The following is a 17102-nucleotide window of genomic DNA, read 5'->3' as shown; positions in this document are numbered from 1 at the left end:
TTTTTTAACACTGACTTTTTACACGAGACATATCTAATACAAAAAAGACAGTGATCAATTTAATTGCATCCCTATTCAATCTATAGAAAAATGATAACACTGCTCTAGAATCTAGATCAACAAATATAACAATGTAATAATATATATGTATTTTAGAAAATTAGATAATAGGGTGTAAATATTAAAAAGTGCATTAAAAAAAGGTGTACAGTTAAAAATATCTATTTCAGTAATTCTAGAATTCTTAAACAGCGATATTGCGCAATAAACGTGTTTTATTGCTACAAAAATATTTTCAAATATTGCTAAGGTTATAAATACAGAAATCTATCCATCTATCGGTGATACCTATGAAGTAAAGTTGAGCATTGAGCATTATTTAAATCGTAATAGAGTTCTGAACACTGCTACTGCTTTTACAAAGTAAACTGTTTTAATCAGAACACGTAACAAAATAAAAATTTGTGTGTACTTTAACAATCAGCACTAGAACAACGCCAAATACATAATATAATATAGTCATAATGGCATAATTACGCATTTTCAGTCTTTTGCAACATCATTTAATAACAAAAAAAAAAAAGAAGTTATGATCTTGTCTTACATTTATAATATCTTAAAGTTTAAAAAATGGGAAGTGTTTTTCTTCGTAACTACTTTTATCGCTCTAAAATGGTCTAAAATTATAACCTTCAAACCAGATATAAATCGTTTGACAGAATTAGAAAAATGTCCAGTATGTTATGGTACTTCTGCATGTAGTTACATTGACAAAGTGGATATTACACCCTATGATTTCTATTCCGCATTTTCTTATTTCCTCGGAATAAAAAATGTATTTACCGGTACCCATGACGGATATGAGGTTATATTAAAAAAATTGGCGCATGATTCTGAATTAAGTGAGTTTGATCGAACGCTTTGTGAAACCGATAAGTTTTCCTCTATTTGTGCAAAAGATTTTAGTAAAATAGATAATATAAATTTTCGTGAACTCATTGAGCAAGAAGTCACATTAGACTTCACAAAAGACAATTTTAGTCATTTAAGAGTATGTCCCAGTGTAGAACGCTTAGATAATCTTCTACAGCATATATATCTTAATAATAAAAATGTTGATCCAGAAATTGTTGACATTAGCATTTGGATGTTAACAGTTCTAAATCCTGAGCCCCTTCTTCTTCAGGTACAATTGAATCAATCAAATTATTTTTTAAGTATTTAATGACATATAGATTGTAAATATCTATTTGACATTTGTTTTTATAGATATTGTCAAAAGTAATTTGGCCAGTACCAAAATATTTTGGTGCATGTGGCCGTATTGTAATTGAAGAATATGTAGGATTACCATTGACAGCTTATTACAATGAATCTTGGTTACATAGAGCTAAAATAGTGCATAGTCTCTTAGATGCTGCTTATAAGTTTACATATGGCAGTGACGAATTTGGATTTTATTTAACTGATATCTCAGCTGATAATATAGCAATTGATTCAGATTATAATGCAAAATTTGTGGATTTAGAAAATGTAATTATTGTTGATAAAAATTTTGTGCCTAAAGGTAATAATATTCTTGTTTTGTTTAATAATGTTTGGAGAATGATATATAAAAGAAATATAAATGTAATGTTTAGAAGAACCAACAAAGTGGAATCAGTTACAAGAAAATACTGAAAGTTTTAATTGTACAGATTGCTTGGCATTTGATTCTGCTGAGATATGTAGTCATAAAATTAGTGATCATAATTATTATGCAATATGTAAGGTCAGTTACTAATATCAAATATTATTTTCAAATAGACCAAAAATATACCTTTGAATATTAACATGTTATGTTTTCAATTGAAATTATATATTTTCAGACATTATTAGCATTAAACATACATAACAATGTATTACCTGGTGGTCTTCTGCATGATATACCTGCAACTGTTAAAAAAAAATATCCAAACATACAATATCTTATAGAACAGTGTGTTATACCTCAGGTTCCATTTACTCGAATAAGTGCTGGAATGGAACTTAAACAATTACTAGGTATCATAATTCAGTTTCAAGAACAAGAGTAAGAGTGTTATTAAATAAAAAACATTTAATAGACAATATTGAAAACATATACAAAATCATTATATTATACAAAAAACTTTACATAATATTAATAATAATTCTATGTACATGATATTTTAATATATTTTTAATACATGAAACAATAAGAGCTATATTTTATTTACACAGAGTTTAAAAAAGGGCATAAACTTTTATGATTTCGTAATTATGTATTATAAATGTATAATCTTTTTTATATAGTTGACTTCAACTTTTTTGTAATACTGTTTGCAAAAGTTACATTGATAACGTATAAGATAAAAGTATTTACAAATATTGTATATAAAAAATAGTTTTAAACCGCGTTTTATTAGTTTATACTAACGTCAAATTATTATAATTATTTTTAATAAATGCATAATAAAAATATCTAATAAAAAATTAAATATGCAAGGCCATTGATAAAATTTTTATTTTTTGATGAATCCACTAATTATGTATATGTTTTAAAGCTTTTCTCTGTTATGTTAGATTTTTTTCTTAAGAATGGGAGTTTTTCTACTTAATAGTTTCCAGTCGAATATAGGAAACATTATGTATCTTCTAAAGGTATATTATACTTGTTCATCTGTGCTTCTAGCATAAATATCCTATCTTGTAACTTCTGTATCCTATCATCTCTTTCCGCAATATCATTTCTCAATTGAGCTATCATCATATCTTTGTCCTCATTCAAATTTTGTAAGAGTTGTCTAGTTGATGGTCGCTTCTTAGCATCTACTTGAACTAATTGACTCACAATATGTGCCTATAGAAATACGAAAAACTTTTGTTTAAATATCTTTTCAACTGAAATAATATTTTAAATACATACCCATTTAGGGAAAGCAGCAGCTAATGACGTTGGTATTTGTCCTCTTTTCACACTGCGAATTATTTCAACCCGCTCCATATTAGTTTTTGTATGCACCAACAATTCCAGAAGTACTATTCCTAGACTGTATATATCGCTCTAAAAAAGCAGAAATAATGTTAAGATAGTTTCTAAATTTAAACTAATATTTAATTCAATAAATAGAATAGTACTTTTGGATCACATTTTCCCTGTAGTTGTTCTGGTGCAGCATACATTTGTGTACCTAGTATGCTATGATGATCTTCTCTTTGCAAAGGACAAGCCAGTCCAAAGTCTCCTAACTGTATTTGCAGATTACGAGATGTTGAGATGAATATATTACTTGGCTATAATACATAATTATAATTATATAGTTTAGTAAACATCAAATCAGATGGTCTTTAAAATACATATCATTTTGAGAGTGGAACTTTCATTCTTTTAGCACCTTTATATCATGATGCACAATTCCACAAGAATGTATGTAGTCCAAACCATCAAGAATTTGCGTCAATATTCTAATAATTATTCCCTGTGGAGGTACTTCTATTCTATCATCAAGCCACTGTTGAAGTGTCATATCACAAAGTGCCATTTGAATGTATAACGTCGCGTACTGTTCCTTCTTTAAATAAAAACTTTGAGTTAAAATTCATTCACTTTACCTTAATCAGAATACATAAAAGATTCATACAAACCATTCGAGGTACATACGGACACACTTTTTTATTGCTCTCAGATTCTTCAACTGAATCACTACTAGTATAATTTGTACTGTTTTCAGTTACTTGTTGCTGCTGATTGCTATCACTCCTGAAAGATATACTGTTTGAATTGGTTTTCTCTATAGTTTCACTGACATTTTCTTCAACTATTCGTTTTCCTATAATGTTAGTTAGTGAATTAAGTTCACAAAATCGTTCGTTAATGTAACTAGTTACATAGTTGCCCAAAATTCCAGACATCATGTTCTGTTTCCTGGTTTCGGTATGACTATACATACCATGTTTGAACTTTGTGTTTTTATTACACTCTTCATTGCCATTTGGGTTTTGACCACTTGAGCTACTGCTACAACTGGATTGACTTTGTGCATTAATGTTCTGACTCACACATGTCTTATATTTTTCCTTCACTTTGCAATATGTAGAATTTGCTTGATTTTGAATACCACTTGTGGATGGTAAGCTTGGTATAATGCTTAATGGTAATGTTGGTTCAATCCATGCCCCTTTATATGAAACTATATTGGTGTGATTTAATCTGGCAAGGGTTTTTACCTCTTCAAGGTGTTGCATAATACTTTTAACATGACCAGAACGTACTACTATTTTTTTGACTGCATATTCTATACCATCAAGGCGGTGTAAGGCTTTGAAAACATTACCAAATCCTCCACCACCGATGAAACTTATCTCTTGGAAATCTCTGCGATACCTGGACCATTCCGTCACTAGTGAACTATACAAAACAAGTATATAAGGTTCATATCATTTTAACATACATACAGTATCAATTTAAATAATATTATTTTAATTTATACTTAGGAATTTGTAGGGCACTTTCACAGCCAGTTGCTGCCCGTGCTACTGTAACCAGATGGTACAATGCACGTTGGTATTGACCTCTCACTGCCTCAAATTCCATCATATTGTAGGAACTATCTATTAATTTCATTTCATGAAGTCTATCACAGATTGCTAGAAGTACATATTAGAAATATTAATTTACGAATTTGAAATTATATGTAAATGTTATTCCCCATAGTTAAATTTCAAATTTACCAAAATATAATTTATTCCTACGAACTGAATCATTTTCGAACAGTGTACAAAGTTGCTGTATTAACGATTCTATTAGAAGACTAGTGGATGGTGCAACTATACTAACAACTTGTCCATTTGTTTGGTTGCTATCACGGTTCACACATATTGTGGTTCTTGTATCATTACCTAATAACAAATGTAATGAACAGATTAAAGAAATAATTATTAGAAATTGTGAATTCGAATTTTTTAAAATTGCGCGGGGATGCCAAGGTTATGTCCTTTACCTCTATCAAATGTAGTTATTGTGGATAATGAATCCCAAGGATTAGAAAACGGTTCAGTGTTATCTCCCATTTTTGAATCTATTCACCTGCCACATTGATACATTCACATTATCATAAATTCACAAAAAACAAACACCATTTGACGACCGCGGATATTTCTCGAAGGACTAGTATCTTTTTAATATTTCTTACTATGTTTTCCTAGTGAAAATCAAGGCCTGCAAAACAACGCACTTAAATATTAGGGACTTCAATATTCACTAAATATTTGAATACGACAAACCTGCAATAGTTATGATTTTGTATTAGAATAATTTTATAATGAAACCATACTGTAAACTTGAGCACATTGGATATAACTAGAATTATTTACTTTTAAAGGTATGTATGCACTAACTCAAATGTTATTGCTAATTGCACCAATTGCAGTACGATATATTTGCATCTAGTGCAAAACAAACTCTCAAGTGTGTCATTTGAATGAGTCTCATACTACTGTTATATTTGGCTAATAACTACACAAGTAAAATTTTCTGTAAAATGATTTATAAAATGTGCAGTTTGAAACAATATTCTTTTATCTGTGATCTTTCTTAAGTGGGAATGATACACCTTCGATTCTTATCAGCATTAATCCTTTTATCCTCCGATTATCTTTCTTCAATTATTCATAATTCATGATTTTTAATTATACGTATATAATTTCTGAAAAAAGTCTCGTTTAAATCCATGAGAAGATAGCTTTTCGACAAGTTCACCTCGAACACTTTCATCTCTAGTAGTAGGTGACTTTGAAATGTTTGAAATTATGTAATATTGAACAGAAAGAAGTGGGAAAGAGAAAGCTAAACAAAGGCACGCTCGTATAAGCGCGACCTTGAAATGCGACACACTGTGTAGTGCAGTCAGTGGCATACATTGTTACACGAGGCAAAGTCATTGACCCTAGGCACACTTTCCACTTTCTATTTAACCCAACTATTTTGACTTGACCTTCTTTTCTTCTTGTCTATTTTTCCCTTTGTTATTTTTTGATTATCATAATATCGTCTGTAAATGCAGATATAATGTACTTTTTGTTTTTTATAGTTTAAAATTACAGATGCAAATATAATGAAAAACGTATTTTCGAAGTGTTTAAAAATATATAAAAAACATTTTTCTCTTTTATCCTTTTTTCCTAGAATCTCTTGCAAGATAACCTCTCGTTAGATTGATTATTATTGATGATATTGATTTGATAAATAAAGAATAAAAATTTAATAATGTATAATATAAAATTCGAGTGCCAAATTTTTTATTTAATTCATTTATACAAAAATTCAATTTTTATACATTTTTCAGTTTTTTATTACAATTTGGTTACCAGCATTCAATAATGAAGCGTATTTATGGTAATTGTCAGATGATAAATTATTCAAAATTGCAATAGATGGCAGCATTCGACTATTCGCACGTGAAACTGGTTTTAACTTTACCTGGCGTTAATGTACTTTCACATTAAAAGAATTAGCGAAATAAGCATCGGCATGCAGTTTCGTACAGTTTCTTTTGGCTATGAGGTTTTAGAATATTGAAACGAGTTAGTATCTGCAGAGATTTGACAAAAATGTTATCTACTTATCACAATATCATTATAAAGGCACGCGATATAGCTCACACGTGCAAGCACGGAGCTCACATTCAGCTGAGTGGACAATATTTTCTCAGCAGATAGCGAACTTAAGAAAAAATCTTTAAGACTTGTATCTGTAACACTTTGTAACACTGTAACTTCCAATTCATTGTTTTTGTACATATCCATTGATGAATATTAATGGACAGAAAGCATGTATATTACTTGGAAATACGGTACCTGTCTAAAAATATTTTAGCCCAAAACTCAGAGAAAAGGATAACATTAAACCGGTTATACCGGTCAGTTGATTCAAACATATGTATTGATTCTTTCGAACACTAAGATTTCAAAGCGTGATACACCCCTTTTGAGCGACTCGTTCATCACAAATGATTCAATCATAATTTCTGAATATGTATCTAAATTTCTTTTCATCGAAATTTAAATAATCAGAAAAATCATTCTCCATATTTAGACGCCAGAGTCAAGGTATACTAAGTTCCAAAAGTTATGTGTATACATCTAGTAGTCCAAAGTTATTAAGTTTTGCAATATTCGATTGATTAGATCTGAAGTTCTACATAAATCGGTTAACTCTACAAAACAAAAATATTTATATTTGTTCAACTATTTCAGCACTAAAATTTTAAAAAATTCCAAAAATAGAGCAGTTTGCTTTGGCCTGTGAACTAGTGTGAATAGTTCGTCTCGTACAAACCATAATAAAACAAAGGTTTTCTCTCGAAGAGTATATTAAAACAGCGATCGAGGGTATTTTTCACGCGTCATGCGTGATATGTTTATTTTATCGTAAAGCTGCGAAGGAATTTCCGATGAGTTTCGTAAACACCCGTGACTCGTGTCACGTACCCTATAGGGGCCGTGAACGGCCACAGGGCAACCGTGCTGGAAGTGTATAGAAAAAGGACAGAAATCGAGCGGTGTCCCTCTCTTCCCTTTGCCATTTTGGCTTCGGTACGATCGCGAGTCATTTCTAAGGTCGCCCGCTGGCATAGCTTAAAACAAGTCGCGTTGAGATTGGTCAAGGTACATCGCCTCTAGAGTTGATTGCTACCTCGGCCCTCACCCCACCATTCTCCCCTACCATCGAAGATTTCTAGTTGGTCCATGCACCTCCCTTCCTCCTCCCACCATTACTACCGTTCGGGCTCGCCTATCTTCGACGTCTCGGGACCCTCGTCGATCTCGCCGCGACCCCGACACTGCGTGTGTTGAGCCACGTAAGTCATGTTGACCCACGTGCCTTCGCAACACCGTATCTCCTGACAATGGCGCCCACTGTTTCCCAAATTCCTGATAAATTTCTACATTTATCTTATTCTTTGTTACAGCCTTACGCGAGGAGGGAACGAAGCTCGAATTCCAGTCTACGAGGATTATTTATACGGAAGAAGTATCTGCAGGAGTAAACATTAGGAAATAGCATGATGTTGCGATTTGTAATTATCGTTCATATGTATCATTTGCATACATTTAAGTGTGACGATGTTAACTTGCGCATTAGACCTGCTAGATTACATAAATATTGATACATCTGTTGCTATTTTTGTCTATGATTGAAATTGCTATTGTTTAATTTATGAGAGAGAAAGTCACGATAAAATTGAAAGGTATAGTGTATAGTTGATATCTGTTGGCGGATTTAAAGATGCGTTTTTTATGGGCGAACCACCAAAGTAATATATATAAAATTCTAGTGTCGCATTTCGGTGGCACATTGATCTCCCGATAAAGTGAAGTTTGGGGTCTGTCGGGCAAACTCTATTATCTGAATCAACGAACGCGTTTCCAGAAGGGCCGCTATCGCAACATCGTCCGTTATGGACTGATTCAAAAACAGGATCATGTTTAACAATCACTATCAATCGACTTGATGAATAACGTAGGTATAGAGAACAAATGTACATATCTATTTACATTTACAATACTCGAACAATTGTCTACTGATCTATTGTATTAATTGAATTTGCAGGAGTTCCTCATTACGGATTTCTAAATCGAATCATTTGCTAATAGTTTTGACTTCCTAAAAATAAATAAATAATTATCATATATCGGTGTGAGAAGGCTATGAGGAAATACTATATTTTTTTACAACTCTTAGAAGCGTGACAAGTCTGAAATTTCATTATCGTTTCTTAGAATATGTGTCCACCTGACAGTACAAGTATCGCAAGTTGCATTCGAGAGTTAAATTTATCACTGTAAGTACAGTAAGTAAGTAGTATTGAGAATACATGTGGTCAATAATCATTATACAAAACCATACATAAATCAACATCTCTCGAAAGCAGGTATTGTAAAAAAACTCTCAGGTGAACACGTACCCTAAGGACCATATTTGTAACAAAGACAAAATGACCTAAGTCACACGTTCCTGTTTTCCAGATATTGTCATTTAAAGTTCACACCTTCAATTTCCAATGCTTCAATTCAATTATTTTACCTAAAAAAATTCTTTCAATACCCTTTCCTCTTTCTAAAAACAAATTCTATGTTCTAGATCCCAAGACCTCAGCTTCAATTTATTAAAAATATGACAAGCAGTTCTGCCTCACAGCCACAGATATAACGTACTACGATACTTTCAATAACTCTCAGAAACATAGTATTCTCATTAGCCATCCATTTCACTCAGAAGCTTCACTATCATTTCTTAAGGTGTCTCCTGAGGGATCCTAACGATATCCTGTGAAATTTTAATGTCGTTAGATAGTGGCAAGTCGCTGCCCGTTACCACCACTGTCACCGTTGTCGCCTATGTACGGCACTACCACGGTCTCAGGGGCACCAATACAGGGGCATAGCATTCGACGCACCGCAGACGTCGTGCCGGCGCACGCGGCGTCCAATGGCCCCGTGGTGAGGCAGTCGTCGTGGTTTCCACCAGGCACACGTGTACCGCTCGCACTGGGTCATTGCTCTCCTTCGTTCGAAAGCAATATCGTTACGGCGCGCGACACTTGTCCCGGGCATAACCACGACGAAGCCGAACAAAATTTGGCCGTTCGTGAACCGACCGACCAACTACACATCGTTGTGTTTAAAAACCAGCTCGATGCCCTTTTCGGTCCACTGGCTACTTCCCATTTGCGATTCGATACTCTTGCAACCTACGTCGACTGCTTTACTTTACGCTCTGCTCATGCTAAATATTTCTTTCTCGTTTACTCAATTTTGATTTAAGGAGTAATTAAGATATAAGAATTCTTGTGAACTGTCGGTTTGATGGAACGACTGGGTGAAATTGAGGTAATGGACAGAGGAAGAACATGAGCGATGCAGTGAGGCGTGGAAGAGGAAGAAAGAGAAAGTACAGAAATCGATCAGATTTGCTGACTGATCACCTCGACCGGGTTTAACCTCTGAAGGTTTCTGTTGCCTAAGCATGTATTAAATACTGTTCCTTTGTTTTTCTTTCTGTTAGTATGTTTGTGTATATTTTTTTATTTTGACTTTTGTAGAGTTATGGTCTTCAAATGAACTCTAAAAATGGATATAAGCATATATTCAAAATTAAGGATCGCGTGATCCAGGTTAACATGGTAAGCTTTTATTATGTATGTATGAAATAAATAAAAAGACGTGAAATTGTATTTGAAAATAATTTATTTCAATTTTAATACACAACCATTAAGCTCCCATATTTTAACACTGAAGTATTTATTCTCTATAAACTCGCAATTTAATAATACAAATAACCAGCTCATAACGAGTAGGATGTACATATCCAAAATTAACTTATTTTTTCATCAAAGGAAAAACAGAAGAAAACGACAGAACAATTTCAAAAAACAAAAGAAAATTTTAAGCTCGTACCAACAATAAAAAAAATTGACTCTACAATAACAAAACAAATTCCTAAAAATCTGAAAGAAACAGTTTTCTTCCACTTCAAATTCTAGAACTATTCGATGCAAAAAGGGACTGGGTGAAAAATAAGATCGATCTAAGATCAAATTCATATTTAAATATATTCGACCACCGATAACAGGTCCGTGATTAACTAAGTTTATCACACCGTGTCATGGCGTCACGTACGCACGTGTGTTCGTGTGGAACCCGTCCTTACGGGACGGAGATACGTACGTTTTTCTTCGTCAGGCTCGTGGCAGTGGGCTCGAGGGAAACCACGACGGCTGCCTCCACGTGCTGCGAAGAGCACTTAGTCGCCCTACATTGTAGGTCGCCGCCGTTATCGCATTGGTGGGGATAGCCTGAGTGGAGGGGCAGGGTCGAGCGCGACGCTTCGGCCATGATCGATGATTTCCGTCGTCGTTCGGCGCGGCCAGGCGGTAAACATTGCACAGTACGATTGGCCGTGTCCTGAGGCGGGTCCTTTAGTTTTCGAGTTCGAGTTTTCCCATCGCTATTCAGTTTTGTGTGTGAAGTGACAAATGAACGGTCACAGGCGTTAAAGAGGACTACGTGTGCACTCGTTCGCCCATTCATTTTTCGCTTCGATTCCACAGTTATTGCATACTGATCAGTGATTCACCCAAAGGATGGTGAGAAAAAACGTGGGTCAACAACGGAACAACAACGGAAGGGTCTGACAGGAACCTACAGGTGAGACATTCTGACGTTTACTCGTAGATAAACCAGAACACAGTAGTTTAAAAAACCAAATTTCGCCGAAGGTTCCGTAGAGTAGATTCTGGAAGACCTCATTCGTAAAATTCCTCCTCGACACATCTACACCTTACTTTCCTTTTTTCCTACTTATTTATTCCCCTCGAACTTTAAATCATTGCCAAAAATTATGCAATTTAGTGCAATTTCCTTCGAAAACATCCCAATCTTCGACACCTATTAATTTCCCCTTGGACCGATCAGTGCTTCCTAAGTCGACGTTTTTCCCCGAAAAAAAGTTTTCCCGATTTGCTTACGAAGAAAATCGGAAGAGGAAGTATCAGTGGTCGAAGATTAGAATCGACGGTGTTTGCCTTGGCCGCGAACTTCGGCCGCGCTCGCTACGTTTCCGCGATCGATTATATTTTCATATCCTTGAAGTATCGGTTGAATCGGGAAAAAAGAGAGGTAGGGAGTGTAAGTGCGAGTTGGAGGGGGGGGAAGGATCACAATAGATTCTTTTAGGTGATACGATATGTATCGCGGCCCGTGATGTAACGCAACGTCCTTACTGCGCGGCGAGTTGCACGAGGTCGGTGATCGCTATAAAAAAATGCGGCGAGTACACGTGGAGGCAGCGGCAGGAGGTTTCTGCCGCGACGCGGCGCGGCATTGCACCAGCCGCCGACCACGACGACTGCCTCACGTCAGGGAGGAACACGCGCGTGCAAGTTAACTTAGCCTTAACCTATTCTGAACTGGCGACCTCGTAGGAACGTGCGAACTCCTGCGTTGGGTTTCTTCGATCAATCTCGATGTCGAATTAGAGACACTCTTTGCGTTGCCTTTTTTTTTCATTTCTTACTGTTTTTTGGAAAATGCTTTTACGAGGTTGGTTATAAAAGCAACTGTTTTCAGCAGAGCCACGTTTGCTGTGAGACTGGAGTTGGTCGTGATGAGAGGCAGTAGATTCAAGCTGGGCCTCGTTTTGAAGTCTTATTCTTTATAAATAATTATGTAAAAAATAGTATAGTGTACAATTCCTTGAAATGTATCTCATTGTCACAGACAGTTACTTTTTTCTTTAATATCGGTTTGAACTGATTTGTTTTTAGGCTTTTTGTGAAGAAGTATTGAGTATGAAGTAGATTTGTTCTTTTTTGAGACCTAGGTGATGCTGCACCTAGGATTTCGAAAGTATAAATGCAGCCCTGCTTTTCAACATTTCACTTAGAATAGTATTGAGTTAGTACAGCGCGTGTAATTAAAGACTATAAGTGTTCTATGAATAATGTTAATTTGGGTTACTAATTGCGTCTTATTTCTAGCAATTAAATTATTGTACATTTTAAACATTGTGCCACTGCCTTTTATGTTTCCCGTTGTCGTTTAATAATTCCGTTAAAGTAACATTGCGTGCCGTATCTCAGGCAATTAATTACGCAATATTTAATGGCATTCGTAACTCATTTTTTTGTTCGTAAAAGTGACGTTTAATTTCTGAAAATAAATTGCTTGTTCTTCGAAACTGTTTCAAATGTTTCTTAGACTAACTGATTTTATTACTAAGATTGTACAAAAGGTTTAGATCTTTTTCAAATTTCCTTTCATTTACTGATACAATACAAGTATTAAAAATCAATGTTCAAAATATTTTCCTTGATTACGCGTAACCCTGGCTACCTCGTTAGTAAAAGACTAAAACCTTCGCATATCTCTAATATTTATTCGACAGTTATACTTTTCTGCATAACAAAAATTTCTTGTTCCGATTTGAATATTCTTTCCCTTGTCAACTATTAGGCGGAAAAAATGAGTTTGTTGATTTCGTGTTAAGTGTATTGGCCTCCCCGCTCTCTGGAGCAAGAGGAGGAAATGGAAAAGTCGAGGAAGAGTAGCAGGTTCCACGCGTCAATAATACCGAGGTTTATCATAGGCCTGGTAGGATCAGAGCTGCGAACGTCGAAATTGCAGGATGCGTGCGCGTGCGTTCACGCACCCAGGGCGGCGCACGATTCGTGGATGTTTTTTTTTATCCCGAAAAGGACTGGAGGAGTGAGGACGATGGCAGGGGAGGGATGGGAGTAGGGATTAGGGGGTGTTCAGATCGGCACGTAATCAAAGAGCCCGTGTACAGTTACGCTTCTACGCAGGGTTACTAAGAAAATATGTCTGCAATAGTAAATAATAAGTAATCACCCGAATTAAGCTTTTCAAATATAGTATAACTATTCTAAGTAGATTTACTCCCGAAAACCCTAGGGTTTTATTCCTATTTATTATTTATTTGTTTGAAAAACTCAAATACTTTGAGTTGATACTTTATTTTATATATTAGGGCAATAAAATAAGAACATTTCATTACTGAGATTTCGATTTTTATTTGATATGGTATTCGTAACATTATATTTAATAAGCATGTAATTTCTTCGTACTATGAATCACTTGCAATTCGTTGTAAATGTTTACGAATCTTTGAATTTAACTCGTGAAATATTTTGTTATTAAGTGGAAATTATTACGTACGCTGATATCATTATAAAAATAACTAATTGTAAGCGCAGATTTTCGATACTAATTCCTTATAAAACAGACTAGCAAAGAAATGTCCAGAAAGTCAATAGTTATCTTTAAAAATTTGTTTCATTTCCTTCCCAGGTTTACGAGTCCATAAGAAAGGATGGTAGGTTACTATCAATTGGAACCAATTCCAAATACAGCTACGATGTCATTGAACAGCGGTTTGACAACTACTGAGCTAGTAAATCCGGTGAAAAGTCTGGTCTGCAGTCCCGATTTGACATTGTACGCGTCGCCAGCGTGTGGTGCCGAAACTCTGTCGGCAATCGTCGAGGAGAAGACTTATCAATGTCAATTGTGCCAGAAGAGTTTTGACCAGAAAAGCATGTACCAGAGCCATCTACGTTCGCACGGTAAAGAGGGCGAGGATCCTTACCGATGCAATATTTGCGGAAAAACGTTCGCGGTCCCGGCGCGACTTACGAGACATTACCGTACGCATACGGGCGAGAAACCGTATCAGTGCGAATATTGTAGTAAATCGTTTTCTGTGAAAGAGAATCTAAGCGTGCACCGTCGCATCCACACGAAGGAACGACCGTACAAATGTGACGTATGCGAGCGCGCCTTCGAACACAGTGGCAAACTTCATCGGCACATGCGAATTCACACAGGTGAACGACCGCATAAGTGCACCGTCTGTTCGAAAACGTTCATCCAAAGTGGACAGCTAGTAATACACATGCGCACACACACTGGGGAAAAACCTTATGTTTGTAAAGCGTGTGGCAAAGGGTTCACATGTTCCAAGCAGCTGAAGGTGCACACGCGCACACATACCGGGGAAAAACCGTACACGTGCGACATCTGTGGGAAATCCTTCGGTTACAATCATGTGCTGAAGCTCCATCAGGTAATTTATGATTCCTTTAGTGAAAAGTCCCTATACAGGGTGGATCCCCTAGTATTGTCATCAATAAGTCTACAAGGAAAATAACTTGTGTTTTTGAAAATAGAGTTTCATATAAAAAAATTAGAGATATATAAATTAAAACTGTTTTTTTACACTCAATTTTCATTTACATTAAAAACTACTTTCTTATGAAAGTTGTGTTTAATTGTTCCAGGTTGCTCACTATGGTGAAAAAGTTTACAAGTGTACTCTCTGCCATGAAACGTTTGGTTCTAAGAAGACAATGGAGTTACATATAAAAACACATTCAGATTCATCTGTCACTGGTTCTCCTCGGGACTCTCCAATTGAGCCAGAGATTGAGATCTCGCAAGCAAATAGCGTGGGCACTGCCAGTGACAAGGAAAATCAAAAGACTGAGGAATCGAATAATGAAGTTACAACTTACGATACTTCACGGAACTTCCCTTATTATGTATACTCCAAAGAACAGTATTCGCAACCAATTTTGGTGTCTGAAGAAGATAGAACTTTCCAGGCAACACCTGCTGTCTCTCTTGAACAGTCACACACGTTTTTGTACCCAGAAGTTTCATCAACGTATAATACTTTTGGAATTCAGAACAATGAGTTTGTTGGAGACTGTTCTTCCCTTCTGAATCTACCTGGAAATGATGCTCGCAGAAGAGTTGAGGCTGCACTTGAAGCAGTGGAGGAAGAGAGGCAGAGGGAATATGGAATAAGAGTTGAAAGGGAACCCATTTTAACTCCACCAAGTAGCAATCCTGTGAGTCCTGTACCTTCACCAGATCCTCTTGATCTGGCAATTCCTGTAAGAGAAACTTTAATTCTCCCACCAAGAAAGAGGTGCAAAATGATTTTAGAATCAATGGAAAGTGAAAGAAGTGGCCTCATTGCCTCGCAGAGGCAAAATTCTGTTATCCAGTTTGCAAAAGCATCATAGTGGAAATAATGTAAGAGATTAATGGTAACATCAGTTATGGTTTCATGTTTAATAAGATATGATTTTAATTTACTGGAGGAGTATCAAGAACTTTATGCATAGTGGAAATAGTGATGCATAAAAAACGTACAGACAACTAATAGTAAATACGATTATTGCAAATTTGAAAAATTGCAAACATATGAACTAGCAGATTTTATTAAGGTTTGAGTGAATAATTACAATTATGTGATTACTGGAACTTCCTCACTCAAAAATATTTCAAATGAGTAAACCGCGGAAAAAGACTAAGTGCTCATCATTACGAAAAGAGACTAGGGATTTTTATACTCCAAAATTGACACTACTATAATGCAGGGGAATTCTGTTACAGTGTTTTAAAATATTTAGAAATTGTGTTGTGACATTTTTGGCCATCGATATTGTTTTTTTAATTATTTAAAAAACAGAATAGAAAGAGAAGACATACTGGTTATGGATTTAACGATTTCTTTCTTTCATTAATGGAATTATATTTAAGTAGGTACAAAATAAGTTGATGTTGATTCGAATAATTGAATTGATAACAACTTTAAACAACGAAAATCTTAAAAAGATTGGGAATCAATTAAAAATATCCAGTGTTACTACGAATGATATCCAAAACATTTTGCATGTTTACAACAGTGGCCTCACTATTTTGCGTATTAAACTAAATAGTTGCAAGAATCTTACACATGTCTCTCAGGGTGAACGTCGCGACACATCGAGCTCGTCAGCAAATTTTCTTCGTCATTTGAAAGCTATTAACAATTTTATAAAGTAGTTGTCGGTAGAAAGTGGGGAAAAATGGCGATCAGTTTGTTAACAATTGATTGAAAAATGCCAGAGTATTTGAAAGGAGTTCCAGTGTAAAACTATTATATATGGGAAACTGGACAAACCCAAGAACAATGTAATATCAGAGATGAAATGGTCTCATCTCGTTTTCAAATATTCTTGGTGTTTGTCCCATAAAAAAGACATTTGCTTTTTTGCTTTCATCAATGTTTAGCTGGCGTGCTCTTCATCATTTTTTCATGTTTCATATTATGAGTGTGCGTATGTGTGCATGTGTGTATATATGTTTACACAAATTACTGTAGAAATAATAAGAATTGCTGTGGGACAATTCAAACATCATTGTTATCAAAAGCCTTGGTACGAATATAGCTGTTCCATTCATAAGACAGAATTTTTCTGAACAATTACTTTAAATTGAAGACATAAACTGTATAATAATACCTTATAAACATTCAAAGAATTTATGGCACTGACTAATTGAATAAACTCAATCTTTGCAATCAAATGTGTTATAATCACATTATCAAATGTTCATAAAGTTTTTATGTACAGTAAATACTTTATTTTAAAGGCATGATGTTGAATAAGGTAACATAATTATTGGATTCTTTTTTATCTTTACAAAAAGATTCAAGACACATACATTAACTTTTTTGAAATCTATGTCATTGT

The 17102-nt window shown here is 34.9% G+C and overlaps 4 protein-coding genes across 6 annotated transcripts; 3 read left to right on the top strand and 1 right to left on the bottom strand.

Annotated features, from left to right (window-relative positions):
- The first annotated feature begins 240 nt into the window (after positions 1–240).
- Positions 241–2242, top strand: LOC143186215 (divergent protein kinase domain 2A). The gene is made up of 4 exons (XM_076389744.1): positions 241–1186; positions 1270–1567; positions 1641–1771; positions 1869–2242. Exons 1-4 carry the CDS (start codon positions 590–592, stop codon positions 2073–2075), a joined length of 1233 nt encoding a protein of 410 aa, XP_076245859.1. The 5' UTR covers positions 241–589; the 3' UTR covers positions 2076–2242.
- Positions 2243–2349: 107 nt separating this feature from the next.
- On the bottom strand, positions 2350–5138 carry LOC143186214 (eukaryotic translation initiation factor 2-alpha kinase 1). Of its 2 annotated transcripts, none has more exons than XM_076389742.1 (9): positions 5001–5138; positions 4732–4899; positions 4491–4647; positions 3951–4408; positions 3646–3830; positions 3396–3572; positions 3139–3294; positions 2927–3064; positions 2350–2860 (listed from the first exon to the last, which is right to left on the bottom strand). In XM_076389742.1, the coding sequence occupies exons 1-9, from the start codon at positions 5068–5070 to the stop codon at positions 2645–2647; spliced, it is 1725 nt and encodes a 574-aa protein (XP_076245857.1). In that variant the 5' UTR covers positions 5071–5138; the 3' UTR covers positions 2350–2644. The 2 variants fall into 2 exon arrangements, with proteins under 2 accessions (XP_076245857.1, XP_076245858.1); XM_076389743.1 differs by having other exon boundaries at positions 4838–4899; positions 5001–5051.
- A 2826-nt stretch (positions 5139–7964) lies between these two features.
- Positions 7965–10235, top strand: LOC143185884 (uncharacterized). 2 transcript variants are annotated; one of them, XR_013002967.1, is made up of 3 exons: positions 7965–8078; positions 9352–10010; positions 10104–10235. XR_013002967.1 is itself a non-coding variant. In XM_076389180.1 (2 exons), the coding sequence occupies exons 1-2, from the start codon at positions 8064–8066 to the stop codon at positions 9823–9825; spliced, it is 489 nt and encodes a 162-aa protein (XP_076245295.1). In that variant the 5' UTR covers positions 7965–8063; the 3' UTR covers positions 9826–10011. The 2 variants fall into 2 exon arrangements, 1 of the variants encoding a protein (XP_076245295.1); XM_076389180.1 differs by lacking the exon at positions 10104–10235 and having other exon boundaries at positions 9352–10011.
- An 827-nt stretch (positions 10236–11062) lies between these two features.
- Positions 11063–17102, top strand: Kr-h1 (kruppel homolog 1). Its single transcript, XM_076389030.1, has 3 exons — positions 11063–11208; positions 13870–14644; positions 14859–17102. Exons 2-3 carry the CDS (start codon positions 13892–13894, stop codon positions 15606–15608), a joined length of 1503 nt encoding a protein of 500 aa, XP_076245145.1. The 5' UTR covers positions 11063–11208; positions 13870–13891; the 3' UTR covers positions 15609–17102.

This window comes from Calliopsis andreniformis, chromosome 12 (genome assembly GCF_051401765.1).
Source record: "Calliopsis andreniformis isolate RMS-2024a chromosome 12, iyCalAndr_principal, whole genome shotgun sequence".
NCBI classification, from domain to species: Eukaryota; Metazoa; Arthropoda; class Insecta; order Hymenoptera; family Andrenidae; genus Calliopsis; species Calliopsis andreniformis.
This window is presented reverse-complemented; position numbering and strand designations above follow the sequence as displayed.

Excerpts from the sequence above, each read along its gene's own strand:
- Kr-h1 (XM_076389030.1), top strand. The coding sequence starts at position 13,892 with ATGGTAGGTTACTATCAATTGGAACCAATTCCAAATACAGCTACGATG. Across the intron at positions 14,645-14,858 it reads ATGTGCTGAAGCTCCATCAG|GTTGCTCACTATGGTGAAAA; the intron begins GTAATTTATGAT and ends TAATTGTTCCAG.
- LOC143186215 (XM_076389744.1), top strand. The coding sequence starts at position 590 with ATGATCTTGTCTTACATTTATAATATCTTAAAGTTTAAAAAATGGGAA. Across the intron at positions 1,187-1,269 it reads CTGAGCCCCTTCTTCTTCAG|ATATTGTCAAAAGTAATTTG; the intron begins GTACAATTGAAT and ends TTGTTTTTATAG. Across the intron at positions 1,772-1,868 it reads ATTATTATGCAATATGTAAG|ACATTATTAGCATTAAACAT; the intron begins GTCAGTTACTAA and ends ATATATTTTCAG.
- LOC143186214 (XM_076389742.1), bottom strand. The coding sequence starts at position 5,070 with ATGGGAGATAACACTGAACCGTTTTCTAATCCTTGGGATTCATTATCC. Across the intron at positions 3,065-3,138 it reads AGGGAAAATGTGATCCAAAA|AGCGATATATACAGTCTAGG; the intron begins GTACTATTCTAT and ends CTGCTTTTTTAG. Across the intron at positions 2,861-2,926 it reads CTGCTGCTTTCCCTAAATGG|GCACATATTGTGAGTCAATT; the intron begins GTATGTATTTAA and ends GTATTTCTATAG.